The sequence below is a fragment of the Amblyomma mixtum genome, chromosome 2 (assembly GCF_055824585.1).
Source record: "Amblyomma mixtum isolate Tamu chromosome 2, ASM5582458v1, whole genome shotgun sequence".
NCBI classification, from domain to species: Eukaryota; Metazoa; Arthropoda; class Arachnida; order Ixodida; family Ixodidae; genus Amblyomma; species Amblyomma mixtum.
Genome location: NC_143013.1, coordinates 28389735 through 28416874, shown reverse-complemented (window position 1 = coordinate 28416874; position 27140 = coordinate 28389735). Strand labels below are relative to the sequence as shown.

The 27140-nt window shown below is 45.7% G+C and overlaps 3 protein-coding genes across 6 annotated transcripts in view; 2 read left to right on the top strand and 1 right to left on the bottom strand.

Annotated features, from left to right (window-relative positions):
- The window catches only part of Nup188 (nuclear pore complex protein Nup188), a 74322-nt gene extending 53616 nt beyond the window's left edge, over positions 1 to 20706 (top strand). For all 3 annotated transcript variants that reach the window (XM_089570981.1, XM_089570980.1, XM_089570982.1), the window contains 11 exons: positions 2865 to 2996; positions 3575 to 3643; positions 4284 to 4487; positions 7668 to 7799; positions 9374 to 9448; positions 9878 to 9996; positions 11785 to 11863; positions 13500 to 13631; positions 13729 to 13793; positions 15320 to 15449; positions 20481 to 20706. In XM_089570981.1, the coding sequence (XP_089427107.1) occupies positions 2865 to 2996; positions 3575 to 3643; positions 4284 to 4487; positions 7668 to 7799; positions 9374 to 9448; positions 9878 to 9996; positions 11785 to 11863; positions 13500 to 13631; positions 13729 to 13793; positions 15320 to 15449; positions 20481 to 20633 (1290 nt within the window). In that variant the 3' untranslated portion in view covers positions 20634 to 20706. The remainder of the gene's footprint in view (positions 1 to 2864; positions 2997 to 3574; positions 3644 to 4283; positions 4488 to 7667; positions 7800 to 9373; positions 9449 to 9877; positions 9997 to 11784; positions 11864 to 13499; positions 13632 to 13728; positions 13794 to 15319; positions 15450 to 20480) is intronic.
- A 2774-nt stretch (positions 20707 to 23480) lies between these two features.
- Rpp14a (Ribonuclease P/MRP subunit p14 a) lies at positions 23481 to 24577 on the bottom strand. 2 transcript variants are annotated; one of them, XM_089568904.1, is made up of 5 exons: positions 24370 to 24577; positions 24018 to 24120; positions 23865 to 23941; positions 23650 to 23728; positions 23481 to 23579 (listed from the first exon to the last, which is right to left on the bottom strand). In XM_089568904.1, the coding sequence occupies exons 1-5, from the start codon at positions 24435 to 24437 to the stop codon at positions 23496 to 23498; spliced, it is 411 nt and encodes a 136-aa protein (XP_089425030.1). In that variant the 5' UTR covers positions 24438 to 24577; the 3' UTR covers positions 23481 to 23495. The 2 variants fall into 2 exon arrangements, with proteins under 2 accessions (XP_089425030.1, XP_089425031.1); XM_089568905.1 differs by having other exon boundaries at positions 24018 to 24102.
- A 227-nt stretch (positions 24578 to 24804) lies between these two features.
- Uba1 (ubiquitin-like activating enzyme 1) overlaps positions 24805 to 27140 on the top strand; it is a 46042-nt gene continuing 43706 nt past the window's right edge. Inside the window, exon 1 of the mRNA XM_089570975.1 lies at positions 24805 to 25125. Coding sequence (XP_089427101.1) covers positions 25021 to 25125 — 105 coding nt within the window. The 5' untranslated portion in view covers positions 24805 to 25020. The remainder of the gene's footprint in view (positions 25126 to 27140) is intronic.

Below are 27140 nucleotides of genomic sequence, written 5' to 3'. Positions count from 1 at the left end.
GATAAGCTTGGCCTTGGGCGCCCTTCGTGGGCGGCGTCTGGAAGCTCCTGTGCGCGTGTGTGGCCTCCGCGATCAAGCGCCCGTTGCGCGCAGCCGGAGCCGATCGCGGAGGCCTCGGCGCGTGCATTCCGAAAGTTTCGGTGCGGCCCTTACGCGGACTTTTTTTTTTTTTAACATTTTCTTCGCGAAAACGGGGTGCGGCCCGTACACGAGTGCGTTTACGCGGTGTGTTCAATTTTGCGAGTCGAAAAATTTCCGGAAATTTTACCCCGCGTAATAGGCGCACCCCGAACTTTGAGCCGGATTTTCTGGAAAAAAAGTGCGCCTATTATGCGAGTAAATACGGTATGTTCATGCGGACGACAACATTGTAGAGCCTTGCCCTGACGAAGCCATTGCGCGTGAAGTATGAGCACTCCTTTACTGCTGGGAATCTGATTGATGTGGCTGACCTGCCACGAGCTGCTGTGGATGTTTCGACCAGGATTAGTGTTATCCCGTCGCTAAAGCTCATTGTTGGCAGTGAGAGTCTCGGCGAAAAGAACATGACAGCCCTGGAGAGCCTGGAAAGCATCACACTAGGGTTTGCTTTGAAGAAATAAACGTGCATGATACAGTTTTTAAGAAAGAAGTGCCACTTTTGGCGCAATTAGCATTTTTTGGCTGTTATGCGGGGAGTCCACTTACTACGAACATCGGATGCAATGAAGGAAATCCATGTGACCGTCATGTTCGCTATAAATGGGCTCAACTTTGGCGCAATTAGCATTTTTTGGCTGTTATACGGGGAGTCCACTTACTACGAACATCGGATGCAATGAAGGAAATCTATGTGACCGTCATGTTCGCTATAAATGGGCTCAACTGTACCTGAAAAAGTACTGGGGATACTTTTGAGGGGTCATTGGGGAGGCGGCCGCTGAATTAGCGCAGCACTGTATGAAATGTGTTAAGGCTCCCATGTGCTGGCAGCATGGTGCCTTATCTACCTTCTAAAATTATCTCCCATCTGAAATGAAAGTCAGTTACAGTACTTCCCCTCTCAAAAAAAAACAACAACATATTTTTCCATGCTTCTTTTGTACATTTTGCTGTGAGAGTGGCAGCTGTGCAAGTTGTCAGTTACATGTTGCATGTGTCTGCACATGGTTTAAAACACTGAGACGGAATGCCTCATGATGGTACTCCCCGCCGCGGTGGCTCAGTGGCTATGGTGCTCAGCTGCTGACCCGAAAGACGCGGGTTCGATCCCGGCCGCGGCGGCTGAATTTCGATGAAGGCGAAATTCTAGAGGCCCGTGTGCTGTGCGATGTCAGTGCACGTTAAAGAACCCCAGGTGGTCGAAATTCCCGGAGCCCTTCGACTACGGCGTCCCTCGTAGCCTAAGTTGCTTCGGGACGTTAAACCCCAATAAACCAAACCAAACCAATCATGATGGTACTGACCAGTACCATAAAAGATGCAACAAGTGAGCAGGGTGGTGGCAGGGAGCAGTCATCTTTTTCGCCGCTGTGGATGGTGCCAGCGTGTGATTTGTTCTGAGTCACCTGAGGCCCTTGTGACCTTGCTGCATCATGCCAAATGGCAGTGCTTCCACTCCTGTATCTTCTTGCTCCATGAATGAAGAAGCCATGCTGCCAGCAGCTGACAAGCCTTCAGAAAGGCTTCAGTTTTCCTGTTTTGGTTTTAAAAAAATGGAACGACACAGTCTTGCCCTTTTCCCATTGCTTCAGTGTATCGTTCATGGTGTGTGAAGCAACAGGCTAGGAGGAAACTCTTTACTTGCACCATTGTCTTTCCAGACTGAGTACACACTGTTAAGGCTGTAGTGATGGGCTCTGATGACGTCACTCTCGTGAAGGGAGAGCCGGGCTCAGTGAAGTGCTGCATGTGTTGCAGAGTATCGATGCTACCACAAGAAAAAGGAGGAAAATGTATGCATGTGTGTTTAGGTGTACAACAGTTCTCTAGCACGAGAAGATGATTGGGTTGCAAGGTGTACACACTTTCCTCACAAAATCCCGGGTGTGTGAAGATCCAGTTGATAATTGGATCCTGAACTGGAACTGGAAGTTTTAAGGGGGGACACTGGTCTTGAAAAGAAAATTTTATTTATTTAGTCATAGTTATGAAATTTTCAGGGCACACGTATTTTTGTGCGCTGATTCTAGATATGTCATTTAATTTCATGTAAAACAATTCCTTGAGCACTTATGCACTTTTTATGCAAGTATCTTGCGGAGAGTTTTGAAGAAAATTTGCTGCAGGAAACTCGCTGAAATGTATGCCATTGGGGGTTCTCCTGACACCAAGGAATACAATAAGGGTAAAATTATCATCCTGGCTCTCATAGAACTTGAGTAATAGGGTACTGAAGCTGCCACTTCACACACAGGAATACACATTTTCCTTCTCATTTCTGAAGCGACAACTTCAAAACTCTATAACTTAAGTTCTATGATAGGCAGGAAGACAATTTCACCCTTATTGTATTCCTTGGTGTCAAGAGAACCCAGTGGCATGCATTTCGGCGAGTTTCCCGCAGCAAATTTTCTTCAAAAACTCTCCGCAAAATACTCGCATAAAAATTGCATAAGTGCTCAAGGAATTGTTTTACATGAAATTAAATTACATATTTAGAATCACCACACAAAAATACATATGCCCTGAAGATTTCGTAACTGTGACTTCATTAATAAAAATTTTTTTTTCAAGACCAGTGTCCCCCCTTAAGTGAATTCTAATTTGCACGAAGTTCTACTGTCCACATTGCTACTGGTTGTTTGTTCAGTCCAGACCGACCTCTGATTTCCCGTTATAGAGCGTTCTCTCTCTCCCCATCTGTTTCCATCCTGCATATCCAGGCCTGCACCACCCTGACCACCCTCCTCAAAGAACTGCTCTCGCTCTCCAAGGACAACACTGGCTACATTCCTGTTCTTCAGCAGAACCTGATTGTTGCCCAGCTTGGGCGCTTGCTGCAGGGATCGCTTCAGGTGCGCAGGCTGAAGGTTGCCTCTCATGGCATGGCAGCCAAAATGTCTTGAGTGTTGTGACGATTCTCATTATGCTTCCTGTTTCTGCTCATACATTTCAGTTGAGTTTTAAAGTGCTACTAGTACTCCTTGGTCAGCAAAGCATGAAGTTAGGTTAGTTGATTCATTGTGTAAGAGCACAAGCAAACGGATCGAAGGATATAAACGAGGAGAGTGCTTCTAGCAACCGAATGGTTATCGCAAATGATGCAATAAATAGGGAGTGTCAGTATAATGCAAAAACCCAGCAGTGATAGGCTGGACAAGGAACAATAAAAAAGAACTAAAAAGGCATTAAATTTTTCTCCGAGAGTAACGTGTTGTTTTCACTATTCAGACTATTTTTTGTCGCTGCTGGCACTTCACACTACACTACACTACTGTGCAACTATCCAACTAGATCGCTGTGCTTCTAGCTCTCAAACTTCTTAAGAGCGGTGGTAGCAGTGTTCTCAGTGTTGTGAAATATACTAGGGGGTTTGGGAGCAAGCCAGTGCTTTTCTCAGCTTGCTGACCAAACATGTCTTGTGCACTTGCAGACTATGAAGGACAGCCGCCTGGCTCAAGCAATCTGCCATTTCTTCCTCACTCTGACAGCCGTGCCTCAGGTATCGATGGATTTAGACTTTTGCGGGCGGGGTAGTTTGCCCAAATAATAAAGTTGACAGCATGTGGCACCTTTGGATTTCAACTTGAATCGGGGCTAAACTTCTGTTTTCTTTGGAAATGAAAAGCACAGAGTCTGCGCAGCATCTCCGCAGAAATGTTAGGGATGAGAGCTGGTGGAGCTGCTGTTGCAGTGTGGTGCCGATTCAGTTCTCAGTGTATTCCATTGCTTTGTTTTGTTTTACTAGGGAAATGGGTAATACAATAAATGTACAGTCGCCGTCAAAAGTAAATGGAAGGCGACTTTGTCAAAAAAATTTAATTTCTTTAAATCTGAAGCATAATGGTCCATGTTTGTTGGTGCACAGTGCAATTCACACAATCACAATTAGTTTGCACATATGTATTCAAGGATGCATGAATTGAGCGGGCAATGATTAAATGTTTTCGTTAATATTGCCTTCCATTTACTTTTGACGGCACCTGTACATTAGATGCATAAAAAAAAAAAGGATGAAGTTGGTGGCAAGATGAAAGCACTGTTTTGTGCAATTTTGTTTGCTGACGTGACTAAAACTTGCTAGGTTAGATTGGCCTGTCTTGGCTGGCACTTTGTAAATGACTGTTTCATTTGCTGGACAGATGGCGGAGGCGCTTCAGTGCAGCGGTGTTGTGCACCAGGTGAGCCCGTACTTGATGGCTTGCTACCAGGGCAGTGACAAGGGTTGGCAGACCGTGTACCAGCTACTGGTGCAGCTGGTGACTGCGCTGCTGCACTCGCTGCGCCACTTCTTTTTCGAGGATGCCCTGGGCTTCATGGCAGTCCACGTGGACCGGCTCTCCGCAGTGAGTGAAACTGAGCATTGAAATTGTTTCAGGTTGTTCCTGGTGACTATGCCCGTGATTCAGCAGAACTTAGAATGCTGATGATAACGGGGGAGGAACAGAATGTACTCCCCTGTGTGGGGCAGGGTGAAGAGCAGCTATGCAACTTGCGAGGAAGTCAAGTCTGGCTGCACTCGCATTGTGCGTTCTTTTAACCCTTTGAGGGTCGAATTATTTTGAAGAAAACTGTCCCAGGTGGTCAGATTACTTTATTGCGGACCTTGAATCTACAAAATGTATATAATCGAGAATAAATAGTAAAAAAAAATTAGGAACAGTACTTTGGTGACAGCATCACTCACAACTGGAAAATGTTCAATAGAATACAATAGCAACGGTGATAAGCAAGCTAAGAGCAGCACCAATAAAGATAGAAATCAACTTTCGCCGCCTCTGCAAAATAGTGCCCACAAAGAGAAAACACGTTTCGCGCGACTCCGTTGCGATCCCGCGGCGGAATCGAAACCGCGTAGGCGCTTTGCCACAGAGGGCGAGAATACCTCGCGAGCAACGGTGATAAGCAAGCTAAGAGCAGCGCCAATAAAGATAGAAATCAACTTCGGCAGCCCCTGCAAGATAGTGCTGACAGAAAGAAAACTCAATTTCGCTCGACTCTGTTGCGATCACACGGCGAAACCAAAACTACAAAAGGGGTGTTGCCGCAGTCTGTGCCACCGCGCTAAAGCTAGACATAAGTTCTGCTTATCTCCCTAAGAAGGCAGCACAAAATTCAAACACTTCTTGTAAGTCCTAAGAGGTGGCAGCACTCCCCAGTGAGCACGCATTGTTCTTTTGGCGCAAAATTTCAAACAGAAGATCGAAACCGTACCCATACGGCAAAGACCTTGCGGGAAAGAAAACCGCCGCCGTACATATACGGCAAAAACCTTCAAAGGGTTAAGTGAGAAAGCTGGCTTGTTGAACCACTCCGTTCCTGCTCGAGCATGTCCAAAACGGGCTGTGTGTGGAGCAGTAATCTCATCTCTTCGCCGTGCCAGACATGATCTCCTAGCAAAGGTGTGCTCTCTCCCTGCCAGCTCTGTCTTTGGTGCCTGTTGTTCTAAAGTTGCTGGAAAGAAGGTGTGTGAAAAGTGTTTGAGGGCCTGAAATAGCTCTGGTGCCTCTCACTCTCATGGACTGCTGCATTTGGTTGCATGACAAAGAAAAGAGGCATAGATTCATTGATTGCACTGCTGTGCAGCTACAAACTATTTGTCGTAGAAGTTCACAACCATGCACCAAAACAAGTAATGGAAATTCAAATACCTTGTGGATAATTATGATGCGTGTCTAATGCGATATTCAGAGACAGCTGACTGCAGTGGTGAATGTGCTCTTTGCCACGCAACACTGTGATGCCCTTCTCCTCTCATAGGTGTGTTTGACACAAGCGCTAGTTCTTCACCACTGCGTGCAGTGGATGCCATGAATTCATAGCGCAGTGAACAGCGCCATTCCCCTTTTCTCCTCATTGCGTCTCCATGTTACGCCGACACCACAGAACCGGGAACTGTGCCATTAACAGCTGTCGCTGCAAGATGGTTTTCCATGTGAGACGGCATCATTGATTGAGCAAGCCACTCTGGAAAATGAGGATTGGGAAGTTTGACTGCTTTAGTAAAAAAAAGGATGAGATTGTAAATACAGAAGTGCCTTCCTAGTGATAAATTCGCGTGGATGAAAAAAATTATATTTGTGATTGTCACGGACTTCAGGCTCTTCGTTAATTTGCAGCAGCGCTTCAGTGGTAGTGGTGCTGTGCTGCTGAGCATGAAGTCATGCATTCGATTTCTGGCTGCAATTTGATGGCAATGAAACACAAAAGTGCACTGTACTGATATTTTTATTAGCTAAAAAATTATTGCAGTTACTATTTCAGTGTCGACTATCATGTACCTCAGTTTGTAGCTTTAGCACAAAATAGTACTGCAACCAGTGTTAAAGGTATACAGACACTAAACTTTTGAACGAATTTCTTTCTTCGGAATGATGCACTAGGCAATAGTGTATAGTGTGAGCCACAATGTGGAATTCACCGGCGCCAGATATTTATAATTGAGTTTTTTTTGTTGTGCTATCTCGGTTTCGGTTCCAACAGCCAAATGGCGGCTGAGGTCGCGTGAGTCATGCAAAAACTGTTATATAATTGCCGCTTGCTCAATTTTTATGGTTCCAGCTCTTGCGCAGGTTTGTGTAAGAGTTGATGTGGATTAAAATGAAGAAAGCTGCGACAGTACTGTAGTTTTTGTATGCCTGATGTGACCTAAAATCATCTGTTACATCACAGCCATCATTCAATTGTTGAAACCAAAGTGGCATGAGAGAAAAAAATTCAATTATAAATTATTTACTGCTTGTTGGCACATGGCTGTTCATGTTTTCTAAACACACACACATTCTAAACACAGAATTAAACTTTGGTGTCTGTTTTCCTTTAAGCTGTATGTTATTATAACTGTGGGAAATTTCAAGATAAAATGAGTTTTGAAATTAGCGAAGTGGAAAATTTGAGTGTGCTGATTGTGCATTGAAGGATTAAGCCTTATGCACCTTTATTTTTATGCCAACTCCGCTATGCAGACCATAAACTTAAATTATAAAGAAATGAGTCCCATGTAGCAGCATGGCAGCGAAACATGGCTGACAAAAATGAGTGCACCAGCTAAGGGCCGAGTTTCGAGACATGCATATTTTGTCCTCGGAGGATTTCCAGATAGGCAGTAACAAATGCACAGTGGCTATAGTGAAACATGAAAAACTTCCAACTTAAGCAGTACTCCAAGATATGCAAACTTGAGTTGATGACGGTTTAGTGTATTTTTCGTAAGATTGTTTGCTTCGACTGCTCCTATTCTGCAGATTTTGAGTGCGTCACCTTCAATGGATATACGTGGCTCAGTACTACATCAATAACCTGCCATAGACAGCCTTGAAAATCAAGCAGCCACAGAACTTAAGATTGAAGTTGTTTGCTCGCGCAACACTAAAGGAATGAACAAATTAAAATATGTTGCTCTTGCTCCACTCGCATTTTAGGTACCCACTCTGGCATCACTTTCAGAGATCTTTTACGACAACCAACTGGCTGTGCAGAGGTATTTCAGCATACTAGTTGACCTTTTGTGCCCTTCTCTTTTTCAGTGCCTTACGCAAGTGCGCTCCAACCCGACGCAAATTGACGAAGCCCTGGTGACCTGTCGCTTTGTCTGCAAAGTGGCCTCTCTGCGAACTACGTGCCCATGCAACCAAACAAATCCTTTAGTAACACTCATGGTAGGCCACTTTATTCACATTATGGCACTGTATGTGTGTATCTGTGCTTTGCTTGTTGTTTTGTTCTATCGCTGCTCCGCAAGTGACAATATGTTCCTCTGCAGTATTACCTGGATAAGCTTGTGGAGTGAGCGGTGGTCCACAGGCTTTTGTCTTCTATTTCATTCAGTCACTATTTATATTGATATGTTTGCTTTTGCGTATCTGCCATGGCACGGCAAGATGCAGTAGTCTCGATGGTGCGATCATGGTTGACACGAATTCTGGGATGGCGCGAATTCGTAAAATTCTCTGGTCAGAGTGCATTGTGTACAATGCGCAGAGTTTCGGGTGTTAAGAATTCTATCTTGCGCCACTACGGATGACGCGAGCGCACGAGCTGAGGCCGCACCCTCGAGCGTTATGCACTGCCTGCAAACTGTTGATGCATGATTGCCTGTTGCACAGTATGCATTGCAAGTATAACAACCAGTGGTACGCAGCCCACATGCCACCGACACAGCGATCGCCATTTGCTCAGTTCACACCACGACCATTGAGCAGCGGTGTACGGCCTGCACATCCTTGGTGTTCAAGTGAGCAGTGGCACACGGCCTGTGCATCGCTGACGTTGCGATCGCCGTTTGCGCTGTACAAACCCCAGGAAGTGAGTAGTGCTGCACGGCGGTAAATAAATCCCGTCAGCTGCAAAAAGGATCTGTGCGAATGCATTTCCCGTGCTTTCGCATGCAGATTTTTTTGTTCGGTTTAAATGATACGGATATTTTTCAGGACCTCCTGAGATTGATATCTTCAAGTTTCTACTGTATTCTGAAATTATAAATCTCACGCTGCAGTTATACAGGGCATCCTAGCAAAAGTTAACTGAGGTTTTTAAAAAAATACGGGGCATCCGACGTGTGTGAAATGTAAGTGCTTTTGGGAGTCACTTGTCATGGTATCCAGTATTTTTTCATTCTAGTTAGCTTTACTAATAATAATAGTACTAACTAAGTGTTGAAATTTTGGTTCAGGAACAAAATGTATATTGGAAGGTTGTACTAGATCATCTTTAAGATCGGCCGCCTGGAGCATTTGCAACGAGGTTCCCTTTTTACGTAGCTTTTTTTTCACCAAAAGGAAGGAAGCCGCCCAAATGCAAACACTACTGTGTGTCAGTGTTTCTTTTCCAGCTCTCCCAGACATGCTTTCAAAGAACCAAGTGTTTTTATCCAAGAAGTGCTGTCCCCAGTGAGATGTGGTTTGCGGCGGTTGTGTGTTAAATGCAAGCTGTTGGTGCATCATCAGAAGCGATTCAGTACCTTTGATTGCACCTGAGAACCTAAGAAAATTCAGGTACTGATGTGCCTTTACGCGGTTTGATACAGGTGCAAAGCATTTATATAACGCCCAAAACGTACACCTTACTCTGGGTGCACTACTGTCACTAATGCGCTGGCCTGTTCTAGTGGAATGCTACTATATGATGTCAAGCTCAGTGGTTGATGGCACGAGTGGACCAAGAGCTGGAAGTAAGGGGACATTCATGACTTTCTCTCTTATTCTCTGTTCTTTTCTCTCTTTTTTGTCTGCAGATGAGCGTCAGCTCCCTGACGTCATGCACAGTTGCCTACCTTAGCCGGCCTAATCTCCTACAGCACATGCTTGAGGTGATCATACCCCCAGTATGCATTGTCTGCACTTGTCATTGCTCCAGCATTAACTTGCTTGCTCGCAGTGTCAGTGCTGGCTGCGAAAGGCTGATACAAAAGATAAACAAAGCTAAAAAGAAGAATTAGGTAGTTTTTGGCTGTGTAACATGAGCCTCAGGCAAAGATAGATGCCAAGAAAAATTCAAAATACGGTTTATTTGAACCGATATAGGGAGCTTGTTGATCTATAAATGTGCATTTGTTCTTGTGAAAGGTGATATCTCTAGTTGTTTTTCCTGTAATAGATTGTACTAATTAACTACCATTGATACCATCAGCCGAGTTCACTGCAGGGCAAGAAATGGTATTATCGGGGTTTTATCGCTATCTCACTGTCTTGCATGAACTTGTCCTTACCTACTCTGTCTCTCGAATTGCTGCGCGCAGTACAAGAAAGGATCTGCCATCAAGCCGCAGCCCGAAGAGCAAGGCAGCCAGCCAAGACGGCAGCTCTCTACTGACGATGTCACCGACCCGTCTCCCAAACTGACGGAAGCGAGGAGGAAGTGAGGCGCATTTTGTTGCCACTTATAGAATTGAAGTGCTGAAGCATTGGCATGTCCAGTTATTATTAGACTGCCTCTTCCTTACCCTGGAGCAAACATTTGAAAAGGCACTATGTCACCCAAGCCATAAAGGTACCACAGTGAAACTTCGTTATAGCAAACGCAGATATTATGAATAACTGTCTATATCAAACTGTTCCTAAATATTTTGAACAAACAAATATATTTCTTACTTTATATATCAAATGCTGTTTGCTATATAACAGATATACCGCGTGATCCGTATTTATCTGTCCCTGTTACGAGAAATTCTCCTGCTCAAACTACTGGACTATATGGGCTCAGACGCCGACTACAAGGTTGCTTATTATGGTCTTCGTCTTTTGATAAGTAATTTAACATCTAAACTTGACTGCATTTTCAGGAATCGGCGAGAAACTGCATTCGGCTGTGGCAGAACTTTTCGTCCAGGCGACCAAAGAAGCCAGTTTGACAAGCTGCGCCATCTGGCGAGCAGTGAGGCAACCGATGTCATGGCTTGGGGCGAGAAAGCGCACCTCGCGTGGTTTCTTGGAATGTGCGTGTCGTCTGCTCCTCGCCAGATGGCGCAGCCTGTCAAGCTGGCTTCTTCGCTCGCCTGGACGAAAAGTTCTGCCACAGCTGAATGCAGTTTTTTGCTGATTCCTGAAAATGCAGGCAAGTGTACATGTTAAATTACTTATCGAAAGACGAATACCATCATAAGCTACCTTGCAGTCGGCGTTTGAGCCCATATAGTCCAGGAGTTTGCGCAGGAGAATTCTTTCTAGCATGGACAGATAAATACGGAACAGCCGGTACATAGTATCGAACTGTCCAGCGCCAAGCTGTGCCTCCATGGTTGGCAGGCAGCCTCAATACACTTCACCAGTGACCAGCGGTGACTAATGGCCTCACTATACCGGTGACTAGCGGTGGTGCGGCAAGTGTCAGCGCCATGGTTCACACTTTTGTGTCGCTTTGCCAACAGCGCCACAAAAGATTTAGTGGCGGGAACAAGTGGTAGCCAGGTGGTCAGCACACGTTCACGCCTCTCGCACCTGTAGATAATGCCTCAGAACCAGCGACATGGTCATTGTTGTAGTTTTCCATCAGCCATCCTCTGCTCGCATCGACTGTCACGGAGCGATAGCTTTCGTCCTGGCGTCCGATTTTTTTACACGACACCACTGTAGTGCGAGGAAGCCACCCTACCTGACGTTTGACCTGCTTCCACTGCTTGCTGTGGTGCGCTGAAGGGAAGCCAACCTACCTGACGTTTGTCGCTCATATTTTTGCCGCCTCTGCATTCGCCACGAGCGGCTTTAAAACAGTGCTAAAATTATGGAAAAGGTCTCTCCCAGTCGCTGTTATATGATACAAATTTTGGCTATATCGAACCATTTTACAGTCTTTTTACCCATTCGCTATAATGAGGTTTCACTGTAGTGTAAAGCTAGGCTACCTGGTAAACATTCATACTACGTGGACATGCAGCATGATGCAATGAAAGACACCCTGAAAAGTTGAAAACACATAGCAGCATGTTTAAATATCTTCCGGTCATCAGTCGTTGTGCTGTGCCTCATATCTAAGTACAGACACCTAAGCCATTTTTGGGGCCGGATGAGCAACTGTGTTATTTCCAAAGCATCTCTGTTGTCATCGCCTGGTTTCAAGCCTGCTTTTCACTTTCCGTTTAAGCTCGTTCGATTGCTTTTGCCTAGCAAATGTGTTGCAAAGCTACTCTGTCCTTCTGTGCTCTCCAAGGCTCCTGGAATTGCTGTTTGTCTGCTTGTCCTGCTGCCAACAGTACAGTCCCAGTGTGGCCGAAGCCTTGTCTGATCAGGTAACAATTTCATTCTCAGAATCATTTTGCATCGTTCTTTTCTTTAGTTTCAGAACCTTGTTTTCCTTGCACGGCCATTGTGCTTTCTTAGCTTGGCTGTGCTGGCTGCAATAGAGCACAAACTAAAAAAAATGTGCATATGTCGTGTTTTTCAAACGTGAATTGTTAGCATTGAATGTCATATCATCTATCACATGACCAGCATTGGGCCCTCCTTTGTGAGCCCTTCTTTACTCTTAATAATTCATTTATTTATATATTTTGCCCTCAGGGACTTGCAGTCAGTCAGAGGAATCTACAGGCAAACGATAGAAAAACTATTAGTGTGAGATTGTTTCCGTTTACACATCAACTCAAGCTTCACAAAATATGCAGCTACACAATAGTTGACTGTGCAGAGAAGGTTGTCCTCCATTCTTGTACAGTTTTAGCTTAAACATTAGCATGTTCAAAGGCCGTAGCATTGTTCATGTTTCAGTTTTGTTTTCTTATGTGTGTTCACAGGTTCATGTATGTGCTGTTCTAACAAATACAGGATATAACAGATGCAACTTCAGTCAGCTGATTATATAACCCACAGCAGTGACCAAGTGGCTTTGGCGTGCATGCGCTGCTGAGCCTAAGATCAAATCCTGGCTGCAGCAGCTGCATTTCGATGGAGACCAAATTCAAAATACACCCTTGTGCTGTGCGATGTCAGTGCATGTAAAAATCCAACGAGGTTGAAATTAATGTCGAGATCTCCATTACAGCATCCCCTATAGTACACCTGATAATTCAGGATGTTAAACTCGATACAGTTGATATCGGATACATCGAACTTGAACAATATCGCTCAAAATTTCAGTATATCAAAACATGGCAATAGCTAAGCCTATCTGTCTGTAACCTAGAAGTGTGAATACGACACCCATGCTTATGGCACAGTCCCAGCAGCAACAGTCTGCTTGCCGGCATACTGGCAGCGTGCCACTCGCTGGGTGTCACCAAGCCTGGGCACTTCGCATTGAAAGAACAGTAGTGGTGCTTTGGAGCTAGCCACCACCTATCACAAGAGGTTTGGTATTGTTATCAGTACACTTTAAACACAAAAATCTGGTTAAGTTGGTTTCCGCAGCGCTGCATCTTCAGCAGAGAAGCAGCCCAGGCGAGAACTGCCCAGAAACTTTGGTCAGCTAGGTTGGCTTTATCTCACGATGAGCGGTGCATTGAATGCAGACTTTCCTGCATGGCACCGGTGTTTTGTTGAAAATAGGTATGCCGGGCCGAAAGATACCTGCAACCGCAGTCCACATTCCTCTCGTCAAGCTGCGTGATGCAGTTTTATAGCATGCTCACATGGATAGTGCTGCCAGCTTTGTGCGCGAAATGACCACGGGAATGCCGTTAGCACCACTTGCAAGGGCATGGCACACCATTCGATGTATTGAATGTTCTGCTGAACAGGATTTCGATAAAAACTAACAGTTGTGCTATACTTTTACATTGAATTTTTGCAGGAAATTTTGGCTATTCGATATAGCCAATATGTTCAATATATTTGGGATCAACTATACACCATACCATTCAACTGCATACAACTAGAGGGTGCATTGTGATACTGCTTCTGAGCTAGCATGTTGTGTTTCTTTTCCAGGCTTTGGACATTGCTGAATGGAAACCAATAGTCCAGCTGCCCTTCCAGTCACCCTCTGTGGAGCAGGAGCAACAGTTGACGTTCGGCACCCTGATAGCTGCTGCACAGCTCTGTCTCAAGTCTCTTATCAAGGTCGGTGGCAGGGCGATCATTCTTCTGTTTGCTAGTCTGATTGTGCTAGATTCTATTGTGACATTGAGGTAATGCTTTATTAACATTTCTGGTGCAGACTGACAAACACCAGTCTCCTGCAAAATCCCCTGCTGGTGCATCGGGGAACCATCACCAACAAAGGTAGTGCTTTGCGCTTACTCAAATGGCATGTACCAAGTGCAGCAGAATTTCAGGGCTTATGCTTTGCAGGGAACCAACTGTTCACGCCGTCTTCAGTCAAAAATACCTAGCTTTCAGCCTTAATAACTCATCTACATCATTCAGTCTCAAAAAAAATTTTGCTGTTGTCCTCGACACATTCCCAGGAAGCTAGAACCTTGCCATTGTCCAGTCATATCAGCTCACTGAATGAATGCCATATTCCAGGATTTTCACGCAAGCAACAATACTGTCTGTCTTTGTGTCAGTGTATGAACTGTAAAAATGAGGAGCACTTTTTGAGTGTTTTGCACGTCAGTACCTGCAATGACTTTGCTAAGTTCAGACGAGGCTGAAATAAAGACAAAGAAATGGACATGGGCAGGGCATGTAAATATGGAGAATGCATTATTGACAGTCCCGTAGGGTAGCGGAGTGGATTCCAAGGGATGGAAGACATGGGAGGGGCAGCAGAGCGTCAGGTGCACAGATGAGGTTATAAAGTTTGCGGTGGTAGGATGGGCGCAGCTGGTCGACGATATTGGAGATCACAATGGGAGGGGTTCTTTTTCTGGGGTTGATGTAACTGGGCTGAGGACAGCATCTCAGGCAAGCGCAGGTATCATAACAAACTATGTACACATCAAGAACACAAAGATAACTGAGGCATCGTCCTTGCCGTTGTTACGACCCATCTTGAGACCCGCGATGAAACGGTGGTGGATTCAACAGTAGTGGCAATTTCGATGGGTCGTTTGACCCCCAAGATGACCCCACAGCTCGGTGCCGACCTTCTAGAAGGACCGACGACCGGGGAAGAAAGGTTGCCCCTCGTCTGAAAAAAACTCGGAACGAATCTGAGGAAGCCGGCACAGCTGCAGCTGCGACGTCATCAGGCCACACCTGTGTTCAATGGACACGAGCTGACAACAGTATGGTTGCCTCGCAGTGCGACAGAGATGCGGACTTACGCTCCTCCTCGCCAGTTCCCACGTGTGGGCTCTCAACAGGTGTCTTCGTTGGTTGTGACGTGTGGTGCCGATCTTTTGTGTCACGATGAATTGCCGCCTGGTGAAAGGGCGGAGCCTTGGGCTATTTAACCTGCGCCCAAAGTGAGCACGAACGCTCTGAACCTTGGGTAATAGGTTCATCCATTGGCTCTGGGCCCTGGGTAAAAGGCTCATCCAGTCGTTCGACGTCATGAACTCTTAAATTTTGATTCCTTGCTCTTCTTTTGTAAATTTATGTAAATAAGTGTCTTAGTTTTCTTTTGCCATTAAACCTGCTTGTTTTCGTATTTCCCCAACCTTTGAAGCTTCAGACTTTCCTCAGCCCGACGACTCAACACGCTACCAAATGGAGCCCGGGTTCGAGCTTTCCTGTGCGCCACAACAACTGGTGGCAGCGGTGGGATTCTGCTACCTTGAGTTATAACACCGCCCATCCTTTGTGCGCCATGCTTGCAACTCTATTCCTGTATGGCTCGGCTAATGTATTCCCACATGCAGGCTGCTGGAGTTTGCTGTCTTGGAGATGAGCCTGTCAGTCGCCTTGGGCCAGGCCTTGCTGTATCGGCTGCTGCCTGCTGTTCCCCTCCAGGAGAAGCAGGTCTTGTCAAGGACACTGAGCAGTGAGATAGTGAGTGCCTGGCCATTTTTTTTTTCACATCGTTGCGCTTTGCTTACCCCCTGCATGATTGTGGCTTTTCTGGAGAATTTCAGGACAAGCCTTTAGATTATTAGTAGAGTCTGCTTAATCTGGACTTGAAATAAGTGCTCCACAGTGATGTTGTGTCATGCTGTTTGTGTATCACTGGTGCTGTGTGGGAAAACAGGCACACTATTCAAGACACAGTCAGGCTGAGATTGCGAACATTATTCCGCAAAACAAAATAGCCTGCATAGGAGAGATAAGTGAATATCAAATTTTTGGTTGCGAAGTGGATACGAACGAATACAGTTAAACCTGGGTGTAACGAACCTCCGTACACTGAATTCCTCGATATTACGAACTTTCTCGATTCCCCAGTGCTGCCCCCATTGAAGCGCAAGTATTTGACACCTCCTTGGTTGACCTTGGTGTAACGAACTCGCCATGCTATCTGCTAGCTTGCGCTGAGTTACGAAATTTGGTAGAAAAGTTTCATGTCGATAAAGCACGAACTGCGATCGCAACAAGCGAGCTACAAAATTTGGCATAGAAGTTTCCTGACGATAAACCACGATCGCAACAAGCAACCACAGTTGACAGCGCGTCGTTCTTCAGCGCCGTTAGCTATCTCCATTGCTTCCACTTTTGGAACATAGCACTACAACTGTTCATAATCAGAGGCATCAGCAAAAAAAGAAACAGCACGAGCAGTGCACACCCATCTCCCCTGCATGGTTGCTCGCGTGATTCCGGCACCAATAGCTCTCGTGCGTCAGGAGCGGGACGGAGAGTGCCGGCGACTCAGTGCATAAAGTCCGTTTCCTGAGGCAACAGTGGCGAGCAGACCGAGAGAGGGAACATGGGGGAAAAGGCATGATTCTCTGCGGCCAGTCTACTGTGGCGGCACGCACATATTCTCCTCTAGCTCGGCTGAGGGGCTCCCCCGCCTCTCCTCACCCCACTCATAGGGGCGCTACGCGAGCCACGACGGAGATGGTGGCGGCTACTGCCCCAGTCGCACTATCAGGGCAATCGCGAAATGTTTCTCCGTGTTTATGACTTCGAGCAACCGGGCTTTCTTATTTTTCTTTCCGGTCTGCATTGTTCTTTTGAGTCATCTCACGAAAACCTGGACGTAGCGAAAAATCCCTGACTTTTTTCAATTTCTTTATATCCAGGTTTACTGTAGTAAAAATTGGTTGCAAATCAAATTCAGATACCAGTACCGGTACTTATAACTAAAGACAGTTTTTTTTCCCACAAAACGCAGTTATAAAAAGAACTAGAGTTACTGAAAACAAGTTTTTTGTCTTCACCATTCATCAGCTTAATTTATTATGCTCGTGAGGTCTACCAGGCATTAAATCAGGGAGTGGGAATCATGTATTAATAGTATTAAATTTTATTTTGTAGACTAGTACTCTGTTTACATTTCTTATGATAACAGCAGCATTCAGTGAAAAAGGTCTGATGTCTCAATTTGACTTAATGCTCACAGGGCAAAGGAGCAGACTGAATGCTACCATGAAACAGTGTAAGGTGGCCAGATACCTCCTTACTGGAGGAGTGATGTCAGTGGTCGATTATTGGAGAGGCAAGGCCCAGGGCAGTGCTGGCAAATCGCAGCAACACAAGCGGTGCCATCCCTTCCAGGCTCCCTACTGATGTCTGAAGGCATTTGCCAGTTGTGTTATGCAGCCCGAAACACGTAACCCGCTTAGCTCTCGCTTATCAGTTTCATCGGACAGCAAGTCCCATGATGGGCTCAAACACTGTCGCGAACCAAAGGTGCAAAAACGAAACCATGCTATTAGATGCCTCAGCGTGCAACCGCGCTGTTTGCCGTACGATTGCACAGGCTGGCTTCGATGCGGACCTTTCAGGCATACATTTTTATGCGAAGCATACTAAAATAGCCCAACCCAGCTCCTCGAGCGCGGCGGTGTCGTTACCATTGACCTTTCGTGACCTCCATGTCATAACCACGTGGTGCGTGACGTCACAACAGATGAGAAACGGGGTCCCAGCTCGCGCCGTTGCGCGAGGCGTCGCGACCAAGGATGACCACGTGGTGCGTGACGTCACAGCAGATGAGAAACGGGGGCCCAGCTCGCGCCGTTGCGCGAGGCGTCGCGACCAAGGATGACCACGTGGTGCGTGACGTCACAGCAGATGAGAAACGGTGGCCCAGCTCGCGCCGTTGCGCGAGGCGTCGCGACCAAGGATGACCACGTGGTGCGTGACGTCACAGCAGATGAGAAACGGGGGCCCAGCTCGCGCCGTCGCGACCAAGGAGGACCACGTGATGCGTGACGTAACGACATAGGAGAAACGGGGCCCCAGCTCGCGCCGTCGCACGAGGCGTCGCGACCAATGTGTTTCCTGCTTCTGCCGCTAGGTGCGCTGTAGTGGACACGTGATGCTGAAGCGGCGGTATACAAGGGGGTGCGCCTGCCTCTGCTAGGCGTACACGGGATAGAGATGCCTCCTGGAGACAGGGCTGCTCGTTGGAATGAGAGGCAAAAGTTGCGGCGTGCTACAGAGACTGATGAAGAGCGTGAAGAACGTCTAGCCAAGTGGCGTGCTCGATATGCAACTCGGCGACAATATGCTTCGCATCTGACTAGGCTTAACCTAAGCTAAGCCTCAGCCATTTTTTCTTGGCCTTTACGGCCTACCTAAGTTATGCAGTTTCTAGATTCTAACTGACAAAAATTGACAATGGTCAAAGCGGTTGTCATGAAAAGACCGCAGCAGCGCACATGGGCAGCAGTTTCGCCCCTTGCGCCATCATCCAATAGCGGGGCTGCTCCCGAGAATGCCTTACGTCTTATCGTAGTCATCTAAAACGAGATGATCACTGCAAGTCAGGTTCGCAGCCAGAGAGAGAGAAACAACTTTATTGCCATAGATTGGCGGGATTTAGGGCAGGTGGGCTTGGTGTGGCCCCCAGGTGGGGGCGACTTCCTGGGCCCACGAAATGAGTGCCAGTTGGATGCTCTTGTCTGGCCTTCTGAGGAGTTGGTTCCATCCGTCTTCGGAGGGAGCTGGCAGTAAGGTTCGAGGGGGCGGATTTCCCGCGCAACCCCAGAGGATGTGAGCCTGGGTGGCGATTTCTCCCTGGTAACAATTTTGGCAGACGGGGTCGTATTCCCCGTCTGTGATGAGTGAGTCTAGAATGGCTAAGGATGGAGTGTGTCTGCAACCTGCGGAGCAAGGTGGCTTGCGCTCGATTCAAGTCGGGGTGTGGAGGCGGGAACTGGCGTCTCATCTCTCTGTAGAGATTGGTAATTTCGGCAAAGGTCTGGGGAGCCTCGGCAAGAGCGTCTGGGTCCATGGGGCCGGCCGCCCGGTTGGTTAGTCCTCGGGCTAGTCGGTCGACCCCTTCGTTTCCAGAGTTTCCAGCGTGGGCAGGTACCCAGACCAGATTGATCTTATGGTCGGGAGTGCAGCCGCGAAGGATGCGTGCAGCGGGGTGGCAGATAAAACCTGCCGAGTAATTTTGTATCGCTCTTTTGGAGTCGCTGAGGACTGTGCGCGTACGTGGGTCAGCGATGGCCAGCGCGATGGCGGTTTCTTCTGCCGCTGTCGGAGAGTGAGCTACTACTGTGGCGGCGGTGACGAGAGAAGACTGTGGCGTGGTTGCACAAGCCACGTATGTGTTTGCACTTTGCCGTGCAGCATCTATGTATATTGCGTGTTCGTCGGCAAGGTATGTGGCGTCTAGTGCTTGGGCTTTCAGCTGACGGCGCGTATCATGGTGGCCAGGTAGCATGTTTTTGGGGATTGGTTTTATAACTAGGCGGCTATAGACCCTTATCGGAATGGGCGTCGTGGGGTGGACGTCGCCTATGGGGTTGATGTTGAGACGGTCAAGTATGAGCCGCCCGTGTTTAGTGCGTGAGAGGCGGTGGATTTGGGCGGTCTTGTGTGCCTCTATGAGTTCTGTGTGCGTGTTGTAGATGCCGAGTTGGAGGAGGTAGGTTCGCAGCCAACTGTCTTTCGTTTTCTGACCTGCAGCAGCTCTCTATGGCCAGTTGGAAATGTCACTGTGTTTGGCCTGGAGTCCAGATGAACAGGAAGTTCGTAACTAGCGGAAATGCAGTGTGAATCGAATAGTAAATACTATTTGCAAACTAGTATTCGAAGTTTCAAATATTCACACACTGCTACTGCATAGTGCACGTGCATGCCCACTGAAAGAGAAAGGGACAACTTGATGGGTTAGCAAATACCTCCTGCCAGTCCATTGCCTGTACAGTCTACTGTTACAGGTCGTTTCACATTTAAAAAAAAATCAAAATCCTGTTCTAACGTAATATTAACGAGAGTTTGTGCAGAGGGCTGGTTTGCTTAGTTGTCCGGTGCTAAATTCATACTACAGCTTGTGTTTATTCTCAAATACCATGTTTAAAAAAAAAAAATGTAGAAGAAGCCCCCGGTTAGGGCACCATTTGCAATTTCAAGCAATTCTAAGCACATTCGTTGCAATAACCGAAAGGATGAACAGAGATCTATATATGGGAATATCTAATGGTATGACAGGAAGTCATAAAATATATACTGTGTAATATAAAGGCACTGAGGTATAATACATGCTTGCAAAGCGGAACAGGTGGCATGTATTATAAAACACGCAAATGTTTTCACAAGTTCAATATCAGTGCGTTGAGAATACAAATGCATCTAGAATGCAAACGACGCTGTTTTTGCAAGAAAAAATGCACAAGCTTTGGCCATTTGAGATCCTATTTCGTAAACTTGGCATGTAATGCGAAGGCAAGATAACCGCTGGTCCTTTAAGGGTAACGGAGTGGATTCCAAGAGGAGGCAAGCAAAGCAGGGGGCGGCAGAAAGTTAGGTGGGCGGATGACATTAAGAAATTTGCGGGAATACGATGGCCGCAACTGGCGAAGGACAGGGTTAGTTGGAGAGACATGGGAGAGGCCTTTGCCCTGCAGTGGACGTAGTCAGGATGATGATGAGTTGCTTGTTTATTTATCCATTTTTCTTTTTCAGAACCTTATCAAGACCGAAGTTCAGAGGCATCTGCGAAGAGGTGGCCAGGGCTCACCAAGCATGTCCCGTACGAAAACACCACCTCTGGACCCAGTCTCAGAGTGGTCTTTAGTTCAGACATTTATAGATGTTGTGGAACAGGTGTTTAAGTAACATCTGACCCCATGTTCTTACTCTGCGTTAATCTGTATATATTTTGATTAGTAAAACATATGTGAAACAAGAAGTTTTGTTTCCCTTTTTTGCCTGCAAATTTTTGTTTTTGTGCGCAAAAACATCTGTAGTTACTATCATCACTGTATGCGTTATTTAAGGGGGGATGAGAGTCTTAAAACTGACCTTTTTATTTGTGGCTAGAATCTCATGAAATTTTGCATACAGATGCGTTTTTCTCTTCTGATTAAAAAAATGTAGTCATAATTGAGCTGGTGGTCTTAGATCAAAAGTTATGTTAAATTATATAGTGTAATTAGGTAATTTCTTACACAGCTTTAGTGAACTTTCTCATTGCATTTTTGTTTCTTTTAATTCCATGAATTGATATCCAGCGAATTTCCATACCCGATGACATTCTTACTTTTTTTGTTTAGGCCACGTATAAATAGCAATTTACAATTAGCTTAACGAGTTATTTTTGTTATGTAACGCCTCCCCCTTATGTAATGCCCCACCACCCAGGGGCCTTTAAGGGTCAATAAATGATGATGATGAAATGATGAGTTGCAGTGTATAATTGCGACCTTTTACTCTCGACATAGTATCTGAACGTGCCCATACCACCACATTCCAGCAATCATTTTTCCTACAGACTGCCCGTGACTGGAATAACCTCCCTGCTGAAGTGGCCACCATCATGATTCACCGACTTTTCAAGACCACCATCGAGGAAGCCCATTCATCTATGTAATTTTTGTCCATTTTCTTATTAATGTATAATATTTTTTTTTTGTCGTGTTATCCCCACCCCTCATGTAATGTCCCAAAAGGGACCTTTGAGGAATAATAAATAAATAAATAAATAATAAATTAGAATGACATGCTTTTAGAGAAAACGAAGAATGTCATCGGGTATGGGAACTCTCTGGCTATCAATTCATGTTAATAAAAATAACAAAATGCAATGAGAAAGTTCATTAAAGCTGCATAAAAAATTACCTAATTACATGCTAGACTTTGTAAGATTTAAGACCACCAGCTCAATTATGATTACATATTTGGAATCAGAAGAGAAAAATGCATCTGTGTGCAAAATTTCATGAGACTCTAGCCATAAATAAAAAAGTTAGTTTTAAGACCCTCATCTTCCCTTAAGCTCAACTTTTTGTCAAGTCTTTGTAAACACTTTCAATGATCAATCTGGAGCAGGTAAAATTAGCTTTGTAAGATTTAAGACCACCAGCTCAATTATGATTACATATTTGGAATCAGAAGAGAAAAATGCATCTGTGTGCAAAATTTCATGAGACTCTAGCCATAAATAAAAAAGTTAGTTTTAAGACCCTCGTCTCCCCTTAAGCTCAACTTTTTGTCACGTCTTTGTAAACACTTTCAATGATCAATCTGGAGCAGGTAAAATTAGCATCACAAATGAAGTACTGTAGTGATGCGAGCATTGCCGTACACCCAAGTTTTACAAGCTCTTATGTGCAAATGTCTTTGTGAATGTATACATATGCGTGTACTCTCGGGTCATGAGAAGCAGCTTACCAGTATCCCTCAAGAGATGATTGTGATGCAGTTAAATTGCGCAAGATTAGCTTAGCCATGTTGTTTGGTCTGCACCAGGGACTCTTTTTATAAGTATTTCGCCTCGGAGAAAGTGGAGCAGCAGGCCAAGGAAAACCCATTGCAAAACCGGGGAGTACCTGGCAGCATTGAGGATAGACCCCACATCTCCCACAATAAAAGGCCTATTTCTCAACATCCGTCGAGAGAAAATTATAGGATTCTTGCATCTTGCTAGTACTACTCTCCTATGGTGCAGAAGCTTCGAAGGTTAATAAAAAGGCTTGCAGAGAGTTATGGAAAAATGATGAGGGTAACGTTGAGAATGGAAGAGAGTAAAGTTCGTTGGGGGAAGAAATGCAAGTTAATGCTGAAATAACAGATGGTTCTTTAGGGCAGGGGGTTTTCAGTCTTCTTGGCCTCGGGAAAACCCCAACAGCATTTAAAAGGTGTGAGGGACTCCTCGTGCCTGGAATTCCATCCCTTTTTGTCCAACGAGCATGTGAAGAGCAGCATGCAGACACATGGCATCTCAAGAAATGCCCAGATTCAATTGATAATAGCTGGCTGCACATTGATACAGTCTGTAATGAGCAATTATTGCTCATTGCAGTAACAAAAACAGGTGCATAAAGGAAAGGCAGTTGTTGAGGCATGCAGGATTTAGGTGCTTGGGTAACTCCAAAAAGCACTACAATGAACATCGGGGTTCTGTGGAACCCAGTTCGAGAACCCCTGCTTTAGGGCAAGGTAGCAGATTCTGAACAAAGGTGAAAGCGGCAGGGGATCAAGGATCAAGTGTGCTGATGAGAGCAGGAAATTGCAAGGGATAGGGTGGCTGCAGCTGGCACAGGACAGGGCTGACTGGAGATAAGTGGTAGATGCCTTTGTCCTACAGTGGCATACAACTGCATGTGGGATGCACATTTCAGGTTGAAATCCACCAATCTGCATTTTTCTTGTACACTGTGAAAAGTCGGTCTTGTGTTATACCTGCTGTTGGTCACTCGATGCAATGCAAGAGATCATTTATAGAATGCCAGCAGCAGTACTTTGCTTGAAACCATATAAATGTGTTGTTTGCAATAGGCTCTCCTGACCTTCAGCAAAAACAATGTGTGCACATATTGACACATGGTCTGAGTGCGTACTTATTGCTCAAAGCTAACGCATCGCCAAATTTCCTAGTTGTATGGCTTTAGTTTACACTTCATTTTCAAAAGCCTGGAAGCCGTGCATCATGTGACACTGAAGAAATAGCACATCCACAGTTACTCTCTGTAAAAGTATTTATTTGTCAGTAGTCATTTCTGTAGCAGGCACGTGCTGGTAGTGTGTGCTTGACACACTCAGTGAAGCAAGACTGGGAGACACCTTGAGTAAGACAAAATGGCATGCAATAAGGTGGTGAAGCGATTAAAAATAGCTGTTGCAAAAGTTGTACCTTGTATATGCGAAAAAAACATGGCTTTCCATTGTAGGATGACGATAGTGTAAGTGAGCTCCAAAGTCTGACCAGATTGCTGAAAATGAAATAAAAAGAAAGATGGCGTAATGATACATTCGCAAGCGTATACAAAAATAAATAAACTAGACAACAGCACTGCAAGAAGTGTGCAAGCAAGAGGACACTGCTGGCTCTTCAGGTTCACAACATACCTGGATCCGACGCGCAGATAAGCTCGTAGGTCCGATTCCCGAAACCTCAAGACATCCACTACGACAGATGCTCCAACCTACAGGGCACAGAGTACAGGCAGAGGCGCAGTGAAGAAAAGCAGCTCGACGGCAAGATAGAATCATTGGCCTTACTTCGCCGAAGAGCTTCTTCAAGGCTTGAACAATGACAAACTTGAATATGCTTGCATCAATGTCCTCTTGTGACTCCTCGAAGTTACTGCAATTTAAGTGAAGACTTAAACTGCACATTACCACGGAACAGAACAGACTAAAACGATAACACAGTGACAAGCAATCACAGGCTTGACGAATAATAAGTTACATGTACGCCGTGAGGCGGAAAGCAACGCTAGGATACTGTGGGGCGACAACTGCAAAGAGTGCTACATAAATGGAATGAAATGGGACCATATATGCGCACTCTTCCGTTTTTTTAGTGTAGCATCCACTGATGCAAATTGTGATTGTGACAGTCCGTACTCACAGTGAAACGTCCATGTACACGTACTGCGGTTGACAAACAATGCGAAAATTGTCTTTCACATTCGCCATTGGCACTGGGCGCTCGTTAAAGCGAGTCAAAAATACTCGATTCAATTCTCCGAAACATTCAGCTATATCAAACGACTGAACACACTAAACACGTGGGTTCACGCGACTTTTGTTTTCCCACGTGTTTTCTTTTTGTGGCTGACGTCACTGGCATTGTGACTGTTGCGAATTGAAAGAGCTTGCTGCTTGCTTAAAACGGTGTTGACATGTTTTAAAATTATTTAATTAAGTTCAACTGCTTATTTAATAAATAAAACTGTAAATTGCAAAAATAAAAGTAATCGTTGTCACAATTTATTCCAGCTCACGAGAAAATGTCACGTGTTACTCGCGAGCAGCTCGCGAGTCGCGCCTCGCCGCTGAAACGCGCCTTTTTTACTTCCTATTGTGTGTGAGTCGGCCATCTTCACCGGGAAGCCGCCGCTCCTGGGCTCTTTCGGCGATCAGCTTTTGCTGCTATAGCAGTCGCAAGACTGTTATAGCTCCAGCGAAGGCACGAAAACCGTGACGGGGAGAGCTTGCAGTGCAAGAAAAACAAACTCATCCTATGCTGTATTCATGTGCCGGGCTCTTAAATATTTAGATGTCTTGTGCACAGGACACTGTTTCTGAAAACGCCAAAAGCCCTCCGGCAAAAAAGCGCAGGACAGAGGACAGTTCAGGCAACGCCACGTCTGGAAGAGCAGTTGTGAGTACCGAGCATGCTGCAAGCAATAGCCATATTTTATTCCGTCCGCTCGGCGCGTGCCGCGTCTATGCGTTTCGCACGCGGTTAGGCCTAAGTTCAATGAAGAGTGAAAGTTGCGCGGTCGCTTCGCACGCCTCCTGTCCGCGCCCAGCCTTTCCTCTTCATTCCTTTTCTTTCTTTTCGTTCCGTTTTTTCTTCAAACCGGGGTTTTGCTGATCACGTTACTGCTTTGGTGATGTCCCTGCGTTCACTTTCAAGTCTGAAGTACTGGCGGAAGCGTGACGCTTGAGGCTTTCGGCGTGTATGAATTGGTGACCGGCGTTTCAAGTTCTTGCCTGCAGTTCGTCAAGCTGTGTAGTGTTCCTACGGCTTTAGTCGGCCTTCGTTGGGAGACGTAGCGTACAATTGACCATAAGCGTGCGGCAGGAACTATTTTTGCGATTTTCGTGCCGGCGCCGCGCGCGCCTGCCGGCGTTGACGGATGTGAGCGAGCCAAAGGCTGCGTCGTGACGGGCGGGAGTCGTAAATCGTTACTGCCGTGACCGCGGTTGGGTTGAGCTCGTAACCGCTTCGGCAGCGTTTGGATGTCGTGGGCTTGGCAGCTTCGCGCTGCAGCACCAACCGGCTGGCTGTAAAGCAGCTTTTGGCGGTTCTTTCGTGTTAGGTAGGTACGGCGGTAGCCGTACTCGAGGGCTGTCCATCTGCAGTGCTGAAGCTGCACCTGATCCGGCGCCAGAAATAGCATCGCTAGCGCTCTTTGCGGGGGTGTTGGAGGCTGGGTCCAGTTGTCGTGCATTCGTTGGTGTTCGCTTCTGTTTTCGGTTATTTTAGCGTGGTATTCGAGCGCGCTGTTACTGGAGACGCGTGAATTCAGTCGCCTGCAAGTGAAAATCTTCCCCGGAGCGGACCTGCGCTCTTGGTACTGACAAAGGGTTTGCTACTGTTTGAATACATCGTCTCTCAAGCCGTTTCGACTCGCCAAAGCGTCATCCTCGGTGCTCACAGGCAAAAGTGCATGCTGTGGTCTGAATGTGACTTGAGTGATGGAATTTATTCTTCCTTTAACTGGCTGACTTCTTGAAAACCGGTTCTAGTTTCATTATTCGTCAGCTTTTTTACAGATATCGTGATCTTGCTAATTGAGAAGTTAAATTTTGTGGTTTCAGTAAAGTTATGAATGTTCTTTAAGGGGGGCGTTTCTCGAGGATGACGGTTTCGCGGTGATGAGATAGTTTTTGAGTGTAGAAGTAATATCTTGTTCGGTTTGTATGGCTTGCACGTTCTTAAGGTCGTGTGAGCCATCTCGAAAGCGTATAACATGGAGTGCTGCATGGCAGTGCTGTTAAGCATCAGCTCAACACTCGCTGAGTTGCTGGTTTTCGACCTTATCATTCAGTCAAAAGTTGGTTCAATAATGGAAGTGCATTGCTAGGCGTTGCTCTTTGGTTGAGGCAGTTTTCGAACTGGCTTGTAGTCAGTTTGCAAATGGTTTTTAACAATAAAATATTGGTGAAGCGAAGCCTTTTTTAAGTTTTTCGTACTTGCCCATGTAATTTTTCTCTTCTGCGCAATTTGCTGGTAGCATATGTGAAATCTTGGTAATCTCTTTACAATGTTTAATATTGGGCTGTAAATAAAATAATGTAACGCCTACTTGGTATTTCTGCTGCAGTACTAGTTCATGTTGAAATGCATATTTTCATGCATAATTCCTAGAGGAGGTGTACTGCAGTCTTAAGACATTAGAAGTCGCTGTCCATGACTTTGTTATGTAAAAAGTGCAGTTACTCTTCTCCTAAATCATGCAGCTGCTGTCTGACCATTAGGTATCTCTTAAATTTCATTAGTAGTGCATGCAAGATGAAAACTTAACCTGCACTATTAAAAAATTTTAGAAGTTGCACTTTGCTGCCTCAACGTTTATTGCCATGTGCACTCTGCATATCAAATTGCACAAGTTGTCCAGCTTATTGTACTATATAATGTAGTTTAGTATATGGAATTTAGGGGCTCTT

Bases quoted from the DNA above. Each gene is read 5' to 3' on its own strand.
- Rpp14a (XM_089568904.1), bottom strand. From the start codon at position 24,437: ATGGCGAATGTGAAAGACAATTTTCGCATTGTTTGTCAACCGCAGTAC. The intron at 24,121-24,369 runs GTGAGTACGGAC...GTGCAGTTTAAG, and splicing joins GTGTACATGGACGTTTCACT to TCTTCACTTAAATTGCAGTA. The intron at 23,580-23,649 runs GTACAACTTTTG...GTCTTACTCAAG, and splicing joins GTTTTTTTCGCATATACAAG to GTGTCTCCCAGTCTTGCTTC.